Below are 11,841 nucleotides of genomic sequence, written 5' to 3' on the forward strand. Positions count from 1 at the left end.
AGTATTTGTAATAACTCCTTCTTAAAGGTGTAGATATTATCCATTCGAGGTCAAACAATCCCTTGTGATTTCAAATGTATCCATATAGTCAAGACAAGTCTAATACATACATAATTTAGGAGACAAGTCTAATATATACAAAATCCATAAACTTTTTCTCTTATTCGATATGTGATATCATATTCACCCCTATTCGGACACAATGAGGATAGACAACTACTCAAATTGACAAACACTCTTTAAGAGGCCAAATAGATAAAGTCCCATAGTGGGATTGAGAATTAGCTCGGATATCATTTGTAGCAACTTACTTTAATCATGTAGATATTGTCTATTTTGACTTAATGGGCCTTTATAGATATAAAATATATCTACATAGTTAAGAGAAGTTTATTACATATATAATATAAGAATTTATTCTCTTATCCAATGTGAGATGTCATATTCATCTCTCTCATGACGTCTTTATTGAGTCTCATAATATTATAAGGCTGATCAAACAAACATCTTTTACAGAGCAAAATAAACAATCTCATACTAGGATCTAGGATTGGCTCGAATACCACTCTATGACAACCCAACCCAAGAGGCTAAGGCACCACAGTTATTTCAAATGGATAGCCCAAAGGCTTGACATGAGAGTGACAAACAAGCTGAAATAATTAGAAAGGTAATTACAAAACTTGCCTCCAAGTAGTAATTAGGCTGACAAAATGTCTTAACTAGAAATTGTCTTTCCATACAAAATCCATAAATCCAACTACGATAAATCTCTATAAATAATTGCATCAAAATTAACCACTAATAGCAAAATGTTTCCAATTAAACTAATCCCATAGCTAGGGAAATAAGTGGACTTCTCAAACCCCTCCCACCCATATCATTCCTTACTAGAATCGAGTATACCTAAATAAAAGAGTGAGTTTGAAAGCCTAATAAGTGTAGATATCAAATACATTTATTTCTCAAAAAATAAAATGAAACAAAAAATGTTAGCAGCATGAACCTAATCATGCATTATATATGCTAATTTTAAGAACAATTTCAAGCAAATTGTTTTTATAAATGCATATATTCAAGAAATCTTATCATTAACAAAGTGCCCATTGGCTAGCCTAAATGTCCGTTACATGTTCATGGACTTATACTAATTGTGTAAAAGTATTTTAAAACCACGAGGGTTCATTAAGTGCAAAGTAGATGATATTATATAAGATGGAGAAGGTTGTTACAAATAATTTTAAAGTTAATCCCTAACCCTAGTATGAGACTTTGTATGTTGAGTCTCATAAGGGATGTGTCTATTTGAGTCTCATAATTTATGGGGACGCAACAAGGATGTTGTGTCTACAGGTGGATGTGATGTTTCATATCAAATAGGGAAGAAGGTTTTTGACATTATATATATATATATATTGGGTATTGAGTTTTTTTTAATAATATAAACACATTTTGAAATCATTAGGATCTATTAGACCCAAAATGGACAATATTTATATAATTAAGAGCAAGTCGTTACAATAGGTGTGAGGTTAGGCCAACATCACCTTGATACTAGAACACAAGACAAACCTAGCTCGTGACCCATGTAATGAAAATTATTATTTGATTAAAAGTGATGAAATAATCTCAATATTGTAAACGTAACTTCTCTCATATTTGAGTCTAAAAATGCATCGTTTTTTAGCATAAATGTCCTTAATCTTTCTTGGTAAAAGTAACATTCCCTATTGAAACTTATATAAAAATAATTCAAAAGTTAAAAGACATTTATGTCAAGATCGGCCTACTTTTTAAGTTAAAACATGGGTTACTTTTACAATATTATGATTATTTCATGCCTCTTAATCAATTATTTCTAATGAAAACAGCTAGAAAAACCGGAAAATGGATCAATCTTCCAAAAATTGAGTTGGAATTGTTTGCTTCTATTTTCCTGGTCAGATTATTCTTGTCAAGAATGTGATTTAGTGCCTTCACGCAAGATTCGCCCCCCATCCCCTCTGCCTTTGGTGAATGTTCCTGTTATGGCTGCTTCTTTTTCTTCTTTTTCTTCCTTTCCCTTCCTCTCATTTAGCTTAATTTCACTTTGGCCCCTGCTTAATTGGTCACGAAGACTGGCAATCAAGTGTGAAGATATAGAAATCATGCTATTCTGGCATTTGGGATGATTTTGGCCTCACTCTGATGTTACCATACAAGGGATGTTTAATGTTCCCATACTCGAATGCTGGGATGTCTGCCTTGGTCAACTGATACTTGGAAACTCTTATCTCTCGCTTTTGTTCAGCCCTCTGAGATTGAATCACATTTATAAACAGACTCCCAATTAGGATTCAATTTCTTGAATACAGAAATGGATCCACCATTGGTGTGGTATGTGTAAAATTAATTTGACTGAGAAACCACATTGCCAAATTTCTTGTTTGCCCTGTCCATGCCCATAAATTGAAATCAAAGCTCTGGTTTTTGGTTGAGTGACAAGTCTGGAGGGGTTTACTTGACAGCTTGACGTGATTATCGAAGGAAACAAAAAAAAACCAAGAACAATTTGCGAACACAAGAATCTTCATCGTCTTTTCCAATTACATTTTGCATTCACCTAGAAAGCTCAAGAGTTGGGCACCCTTTTGTACCCACACAACTCCATTGATCAATGAAGAAAAACAATAAAGAAGAACCATGGTAGCACGCATAACCATCCAATATACTCCCTTCAATCCAATGTCGTGTTCTCTTGCATGGATGTGGCTTAAAGAGTTGCCATTCAGAATGGAGGGAGGAGTCCCACTTAACTGCATTGATCATGAAAGAAGACGTTGCTGATGAGGGGATTGGGGTTTGGAAGATGAAGAAAGAACTGAGGAAGAGGAAGAAGTAATGGAGAAAGGTGAAGATGAAGAAAGAACAACCCTATCTGACAGTAGGAGTTGGGTGTCTGATGAGTGGAAGAGGCCTGGATCACCAGGAAGTCTGATATATGATGCTGCTTTCCCATCAGACCTGTTCTGAACCATGGCTTTGTAGATCAGAGGTATGAGGCCCTCCATTTGTGAAAAAGATTCGCTTCAATGAAGTGAAGGTTGAATGGTTTAAAAAGGAAAGTTTTCCAAAAGACGACCTCTGGCAGATGGGACTGAAAGCTCCATTCTAACCACATGATTTTTCTATACATAGATGTAGATTTAACAAACCATGCTGACAACATACCAAAAAAGAACAACACCAATATTCTCAGTAGTTTACTAACCACATACCCTGATTGGGAATAATTATGAGAACATCACCATCAAACCAGACTATTTTGGCTACTTTTGGTTATATGAAATAAGACTCCTTTGATGTTGGGTCTAAGTAAAGCTAATGCACTATTTTGCAACAACCAATGATGAGGACCATGCCAGAAAAAACCTAACAAACTTCCAAAAATTAGGAGGGGGAAAAAAGGCACTGTTTTAAATTAGTTTTGGAAAATCTCATGCTACTCTTGGATTGTTTCTGTTATTATTTCTATAGGTTTGGGTAGATCTATGCTCTTAGAGGGTTGGTCAGATCATAAGTTTTCCACTACTGTTATATTAGTAGAATCATATATTCTAAGGGTCATTTTCTAATGAGTTTCTTACATTGCATGCAAGATAGCAGAAATTTTCTACAGTTGAGCTAATTATTGTTACTTGTGGCTTAAGGCCCACTAACAAACAAACTCGTAGTCATTAACAGTTATGACTTAAAATACAAGCATGAAGAATGTGGACAGCATGGTGAATAATTCATTAAACAAATGGGTTCCTCTCTAATGAATCCTGATTATAAAAAACAGCACATTTAACATAAAATTTTCCTCCACACATCCAAGTGAGATTCTCATATGTCTGGCAACCGAATCATCTATGACCATAATTTAATTTGAATAGCCAGAGTGATATTCACATTTCCATATACTCTCATAACACAGTGAATTACACACACACACAAAAGCACAAAAGCAAAAATAGCATTGCAATGTTTTTCCAGAATGCAGCATTGTATCTCAAAGAAAGCACAAGAGTGAGCTTCATGAATTCATGAGATCCAGATACCCTTGTACTGATAAAAAAAAAAAAAAAGAAATCCAGATACTCTTCAATAAATAAGGATACTCTTAATAACACTTCAAGGCATTTTCATTACATTAGATAGTTTAAATTGCATCAGATGAAGTTATACACAATGAACTAAAAACGTGTTGTACATCTCGCAGCTAATATTTCTTTCTTGCAAGAGGGATGGGACTAGTCATGGTGAACATCAGCCATGAAAGAATGACTACATGCATATATGTATATGTATACAAGCTATTGTATGTACATATACATATTTGTGATCTACTAATCGAAGACAACTACTAACCTAACAAAACTGTTCTGAGGCCTCTAGGAAGTTACGGACTCAGGTGGGTGATTCAGCTAGCAGAAGAGTATGCCACCACCCACATGCAACATTTTTTGGTGTACAACCATCAAGAGTGACTTGAGAAGGAATGTTGCGGTCAACAACGTCCCCTAAGCCAAGCTGTGTCATGAAACCAGAGAAGTTTTTTAGCATTACAAAACAGTGATGGCACATCTAGACACCACAACATGGGAATGGAATCATGCATATAGGATCAGCTAGCAGGAGCTGCAAATACAAGGAGGATAATTTCAAATAGATTAACACAATACAGAGTGATTTCAATGTCCCATGGTGTCTAAATGCACCCAGATGTAGATAAATATAAGCAGTTTGAGCATTATACCTGACCATACTTGTTCCATCCCCAGGAGAACATTTTTCCATCGGCTGTAACAAAACAGAAGCAAACGTCAAGAAAACATGGTACTTCAGTAATAATCTGTATCTAGAATCTAGACATCAAAATTCTAAACATCAGTGAATATGACTGTTTGAACTGTAACATATCTTCAGGCCTCTTTCTGTCTTTAAACTTCACCACACCCCACCCCCTCAAAAAATAAAAATAAAAACATGAAGTGTGATGTCCCCTTGTTGTTTTCCAAGATTTGGTTATAGATTTTGTCAATATCCATTGCAACAGATTCATATAGAAAAGCCATGTCCAAAAGAAACTTCTGCTAGTGCACATGTATCTCTAAGAAAACCAGCTAAGAAGAACCCTGGAACCAAAAGGTTATTTAAACTTATGTTCCAGGTGCTTAGAAGATCACTGAATTGGTCGCCAAGATAGAGAAGAAAATAAAATTGGAAACCCACTGAGTTTGGGGCAGACATCAAATTCCAAAATTTTCATTTGCCTCTCTGTCATCTGATCAGCAACAAGCTGAGCATGGAAGGATAATTCATGGTTGTTTCAGGCACCCTCAACAAGCCCAATCTCAAAAGTTAGTGTTGTTCACATATTCTTAAGCATGATTTTGTAGTGGTGGATAATCCAGTAACCATAAATGCAAAATGGATCTAACACAAGTACATGGAAGACAGACCTGTTATTATAGCACTGTGCCGAGCACCACAAGATACTATTTTTGCATGTGCATTTTCCAAACTCGGAGCATCCAAGAGCCTTGGGAGAGTCTGACACAGAAATCCAAGAAAAACTAAAATTAGATGCACAAAATCCCTTCCAATCAAAAATGGTTTGTCAAAATGGTAAACCTATGTAGGTACTAAGGATATTCTCTAGGGGTAGTTTGAAGAAGTGCAGGAAGAACCCATTTGAAGTGATCCTAGCTATTCATCCTCTCAACATTCTACAAAGAAAGTACAATCAAACTAAGATATTGAGGTTGAAATTCTGTGCAGATTCTTGAGATAGGAATCCATAATTTTACTAGCATCCAACTTACAGATTTTTGAGATAGGATTCCAAAATTTTACTAACAACAAATCACAAATATAATTAGACAGATAATTGATGGAAAAGGATTAAACTCCAGAATGTTGATACCAACTTTCTTAAAAGCTTAAGTTATTAGAATTTTGGGCCCACGATGTATATATATATATATATATATATATATATACAACCAACAACCAATGGAAAATTGATAACTCAACATGGTATAAAAACTCTAGTTAATTGTAGCTCTAGAGTTCAAGTCGTTCCTCCATCATTTTATAATTTCTCCATGTATCGGCATGGGATCCAATGTGTTTAAGCTTTTAGAAAAATCGGTAACTCAACATATTGATTTATTTATTCATTTTCAACTTTCTTAATAGATTATTATATTGGGAAAGAGAGAATTTTAAAATATTAAGAGATATGAAAGAAAATATAAAGAAAAAAGATAGGAAGTTCTTATCAAGATATCTTTACCTATAATTGATTTTTCTTTTCTTTTCTTTTTTTGTTCCTTTTGTTATACTGTATCCTCAATACCCATATCTAAATTTTGGATCTAGTTTAGCCTGTTCCCCATATCTTAAACTTTGGAGTTAAAGGAATCTGAGTTCAAGTACCGCTAACAAACGTATGCTCTGGTATCGTAAAATTATCATTCCATCTACTCACGGAAAATGAGTTGTGGGAAATTATAGACTGGGAATCATTTCCACCATACCTCAGGTTGATCAACACCAGTTCCTAACTGTCCAAACTGATTCCCACCAAATGTGTAGACATCACCATCAGCAGAAATGCAGACAGTGTGCCACAGGCCTGCAGCAACTCTCTCTATCTGAATTCCCAGTAAGGAAGATACACAAGTTGGACTTAGCTCATCATCAGTACTTCCTTGCCCACACTAACCAAAACAATATCACAATAAGACAAACTTTAAACCTTATCATGATAACCTTACACATGAACAACCAAACTAAGAATAATAAAACAGAAGGAAAGGAAAAGACAGAGAAGAAAGGAAATAGATTAGATTATCCTGTGTCTGAGTGAGCCTCATCTTGAACTCTACTTTGCTTTTCTCCACCATTTTCTACATTACCTACATGTTGAATATTTGGTAAGGCTCTCCTAGTATCAGGAATAAATATAAGGAGATCTAATGTTCAACAAGCCATTTGAAGTAATATAATGTTATTTGGGCACTTTGCTTACATTATTCTGGAACCATAAGATATTTTTCTCACCATAAAAAGTGTAAATGTAGAAATCTAGCAGCACTCTTCACAAAAACGATGCTGACCTAAAACCATTAAATAAGTTGATATATATCTACTGACCTTTGATCATTTAATGTTGCTTTACCTTTTGAGTCTCAAAAGCTACGTTAAAAGACTGCTTTAATGGTAGAGTATTGACATAATATCAAGCATGTGTCTACCTAGGGTCCAGATTATGTACTTTAGTTTTCAATGCTATCATTAAGATTAAAAAATTCCACTGTGAATAGCATTTTGTGAAGATTCTTCTGCTCTCCATAATGCATAACTATGTTAATCAACGTTATGTCATTTTCCCCAAGTTTTGTCACCCCAACATCTAAAAATCATATTCATTTCGAGTTTATCGTTACTTGTTTCATCACCCATCCTCTCAACAAATGGATTTAAACAATGTCTGTCTTATGTGAACCATGCAACATTCTTACACCACAAAGAATGCCTGACTCTTTTCATACAGGTGCATGCTGATTGCACAACACTCTAGAAGCACTCCTTTAGTTCAAACCATCCTGCTCAAATTCTTTTGACCAAATTTACCCATCTCCCCAGAAAATACTCCTGTTTGGTAACTCTTGGCTGTCAACACTGGCTATATCCTACTTTGTCAATTCTCTCCTTACTCTTACTAAAATTACACTCCATATATTATATCTTAACCATGCTTTATCTGGAAGGGAAAGTAATTCTTAATATGAAAAAAGAGTTGCTCCAGTAAGAAAAACACAAGCTTGAATCTTGACAGAAGGAAGCTCCAAGTCCAGAAATTTTTGGGATCAGAAGGAAGACAATAGACTTTGTGAAGTTCAATCCTCTGCAAACTACAAGGACTTCAAGTATAGACGAGAACAAATTATTTGCGCCTTCTTTTATACAGTGAAACATGTGAACTAACTTTGGCATGTACCAAATAATTGCAAATAGAAACCTCATTAGGCTTACCACTCAACAAGCTACACAGACTTCAGTCATGAGTTGCAAATTTATCTGAAACTTACTATATCAATGGACAGTAAAATCAAGTGAACCTATTTTGTTACATGGGAAATTGCAATAACAACCATGACTTCAATCATTGGATGGGATGAATATATTGATAAGTCTAAGCAGTTAGATATTTTTCTTAAACTGAAACTGAAATTTAAATCCAAATTCAAAGGATAAAATTCTGAATTGAAGACAAACATCCTTCATCATCAGCTATATCAAACCCAAGCAAAATGCTCTAATTGCCAAAAGTTCATATTGGTAGTTAAGATGCCCCAAAGAAGTCACTGGCCAAGGCTTATTAATCACGTATGTAAAGATGACCCATTAGCATTTAAAAAATCAGGTGGTATTATTGATATCATCTCCTGAAGTTAACACATCTGACACCAAAATTCAAATTGACAGTCAAATCAGGATCCAACTTATAAGTGAGTAGGGAGGTGATATATTCTGAGTCAAACCAATACTTAAGGCCTTTTAAGGTTAAGAAAAAAAATTGACAAACTAGTAACTGCAACTCAGTGCTAGCACACACGAGCACACAAAGGAACACCAGGAACCTGAAAATTCAGTCCAAATAACAAATTTGTCTGGAATAACTTACCTGTCCATACAGTCCCCAACCAAACATAAGTAGTGCTCCAGCATCTATTAACGCACAAAGTGAATTTTTTCAGTATTCATAAAATAAAACATATCTGAAGTAGATAAAAGAAGTCGATAAATCAGGCAGGCAACTGATAGGACATTTCAATTCAACTACAACTCAATCCCCTAAACTCTAGAGGGGATGCAAATGGAACCAGGGGAAAAAGGTACCTTAATACAATAAAATACCAACTCTTATTTGGTCAACCAAAAATACCATATAGCAATTGAACCAATTAAAAAGTGAGTCATCAAATGTTTACCTGTGATTACTGCACTGTGTCGGCCACCACAGGCAATCCACTTCACATAACTTCCAGGGACTCTCAGACTCTGTCCCTCCGTACTGACATTTCCTCGAGCAAGTGCTGAAGATCTCTCTTTTCCGTAGGATGAGGACTCAACACAAGGCACAGGATGAGGAGAGGATACCATACGTATCCGGGAACCCAAACCTAGTTGCCCCTCACCCCCATAGCCCCAACCCCACACCTGTCCAACATCTGAAACTTGGGGGAACAATAGAAAACATTAAGTTTGTTGCTTTACAAAATAGAACTTCCATGGCTTCTAGTCATACTGAGTACCAGCCTATGTTGCATAACCACAACAGAAAAAGAACTATGAATTAAAACTGAGGCTTAGGGACAACAATCCAAGATTTCATGGATTTACCTGACAATGCTAAAGTATGACGCCCGCCAGCAGCAACATTAGCAATCCTCACACCAGGATTCAGCGTGACCAGGCATGGCAATGCTGAGAGAGTTTCATCCCCAGATGAGCTTTCAGCTGCTTGCTTAGACGACAACATTCTTCGTCGCTTTGTGCTTTCCTCACCACCTCCTTTACTGTCAGTGCCTGACACACCTCCAGCAGTGGATCTAGAGCCCTGAGTACGAGGGCTCACTGTACAAAACAACCTTCATCATATTAGTCTACAACAAGCAGCAGCTTCTGCATGTTGTACTCATAAAATTAAACTAAAATCACCTTGTTCTGTCAAAAATGAACTCTGCCTTTCAAATACATCCTTTTCTAGGCTTCCTCCTACTGATGGATCTCCAAAGACCTTTCCAGAGGGAACACACTCTTTCCATCCCCATGTGTAAACTTCTCCATTCTCTGTATTTCAGAAAAAGAAAAACACTTAACTTCATGGCCCAGGAGAACATGTCTCATACAACCAAAAGAACTTCTATAGAAAAACGCCGATTAGTGAGGAAATTGGAGAGGTTAAAGCTACACCCTTCCTCTATTACCCCTGCTCTGTTTTGTTGCTTGGAAATGTAGAAGAAAAAAGGGGAATCCTCAATATGGAGGTTATTATTTAGGAACCACAGAAACAAAAACCACCACTCCACCATGCCTAACACAAGTCACCATGAAACAAAAGATTCCCTTTTTTCTTTCCCTTTACTGAGTTTTCTTGAGCATCAACAGAGGGATTACAAATTAATTTATTCACTGTATACAGTTGTGGAAATCAGTAGTACCTGTGACAGAAGCACAATGGGCCCAACCTGCTGCAGCTTTCACTATAGAAGCTTCAGTCGGAAGAGGAAAAGGCTCAGGCGTTTCCTTAAAAATACAACAGAGGAAAATGCTGATTAATACATAGAAGAGAATAAAAAATATAAAAAACATAAAAAGGAAGAAAGAAAAAAACAAGAACCAAACAAATAGTACACATAGTGCTACACTACCCCATGCTTTCCAGATGTCACATAGCTTTGACCTAGATCATCCGTTGAACCCCAGGTGATGAGCTTTCCAGACTCTGATTAAACAGAAGCATGAGAAAAAACACAACTTTTGGAAAATAATTAAAATGAAAGAATTGCAGGGAAATCATTGAGTAGAGCTGCTGTTGAAAGGAAAAAATATGGAAAAAAAAAACCATAACAAATAAAACTTCTACTGACATCAAAATACAGGACAAACTTGGAGGAACAAGAAGGTCAACATATTTCAATCTGAAAGTAGTCGATTTTTGTGAAGTAAAGATTCCCCAAAAAATAAAGGTCATTTCATCAGACAAAATATAGCAAAAATCCCACAAAAATACAAGCAATTGACAGCTGTGTATAAGAGATCAGCACGTTCACGTTTTGATGCCAAATTACAGATATGAAGCAAAAGCCAACTAAACTTCGTAGTTCAAATTATGAAATGGAATATGTAGTGAAATAGTAACTCCAAACCAAATCTGAAAACTAAACCACGATATTCAATATCACGGAACAAAAGAATATTCATTTCAGTTTAACAAAAACAGGAAAAACAGAAAGAAAATGGGGGAGCAATATGAACCAGCTAAATCAACACAAACTCAGAAATAGCAATAGACTGGAAATTGTCCCAATCTGCCGCAATGTCAACATAAAATCGCCGTTTGCTTGCTGAGAAATTGTGGGGCACAAATAAAATTCGAATTTCAAATCTCAAAGTTTTCATCAAAACAAAAGTCTCCACGCAACTAAGTGTAATACCACGTCTGTTACTTGAGTTGCTTTTTCCATTTTCAGGGAACTAAAGCAGCATAAGCATAAGATCCAAACTCTCCGTTTCGTATCTTCTCCCACATTCCTCCGCGACCAAACGGAGGAGACTTCATCCAATATAAAATTTTGTTACCATCTCAAGTTACATTGACCTAATCAATGCCATTTCACAACGGAATGTCCAAAAGGCACAATCTTTCGAAACAAAAATAGGAAAATCGAAACGAAAGATCAAAAAAAGCACCAGATATGGCCATGGCGAAACCGCAACCACCACCACACACGTCCCTCCAAGCGTGAATCGACGCCGGTGATCGGACGGCTATCGGAGACAGCAGCGGCGACCGCTGGGGCAGAGCTCCGGGAAGGTAGCCCATCATGAACACCAATTTCTCCCTAACCCCTTCCATTACCACAGCTTCATCGGGCCCTTTTCCCTCGCCATTCATGGCAGTTTCCGAAGAAAAATCAGAGTGGGAGTGTTTGGTAACAGAAAAAATTTCTCTCGTTTTCTCGCGTTTTCTTTTGTCGAGTAGTTGGTTGCTGCTGGGGGACTTGGAAAGTGCCCTAATGT

The 11,841-nt window shown here is 36.3% G+C and overlaps 1 protein-coding gene across 4 annotated transcripts; it reads right to left on the reverse strand.

Annotated features, from left to right (window-relative positions):
* Window positions 1-4,124: 4,124 nt before the first annotated feature.
* LOC100241084 (ultraviolet-B receptor UVR8) lies at window positions 4,125-11,841 on the reverse strand. 4 transcript variants are annotated; one of them, XM_010660220.3, is made up of 11 exons: window positions 11,512-11,840; window positions 10,470-10,543; window positions 10,260-10,344; window positions 9,757-9,888; window positions 9,439-9,672; window positions 9,027-9,272; window positions 8,720-8,763; window positions 6,567-6,749; window positions 5,487-5,577; window positions 4,781-4,824; window positions 4,125-4,554 (listed from the first exon to the last, which is right to left on the reverse strand). In XM_010660220.3, exons 1-11 carry the CDS (start codon window positions 11,714-11,716, stop codon window positions 4,432-4,434), a joined length of 1,461 nt encoding a protein of 486 aa, XP_010658522.1. In that variant the 5' UTR covers window positions 11,717-11,840; the 3' UTR covers window positions 4,125-4,431. The 4 variants fall into 4 exon arrangements, with proteins under 4 accessions (XP_010658522.1, XP_002282470.1, XP_010658523.1 ...); XM_002282434.4 differs by having other exon boundaries at window positions 9,027-9,266; window positions 11,512-11,839; XM_010660221.3 differs by lacking the exon at window positions 6,567-6,749 and having other exon boundaries at window positions 11,512-11,841.

This window comes from Vitis vinifera, chromosome 13 (genome assembly GCF_030704535.1).
Source record: "Vitis vinifera cultivar Pinot Noir 40024 chromosome 13, ASM3070453v1".
Taxonomy (NCBI): Eukaryota; Viridiplantae; Streptophyta; class Magnoliopsida; order Vitales; family Vitaceae; genus Vitis; species Vitis vinifera.

Excerpts from the sequence above, each read along its gene's own strand:
- LOC100241084 (XM_010660220.3), bottom strand. The coding sequence starts at position 11,716 with ATGAATGGCGAGGGAAAAGGGCCCGATGAAGCTGTGGTAATGGAAGGG. Across the intron at positions 9,889-10,259 it reads CCATTGTGCTTCTGTCACAG|AGAATGGAGAAGTTTACACA; the intron begins GTACTACTGATT and ends TCTGAAATACAG. Across the intron at positions 8,764-9,026 it reads ACACAGTGCAGTAATCACAG|ATGCTGGAGCACTACTTATG; the intron begins GTAAACATTTGA and ends GTGCGTTAATAG.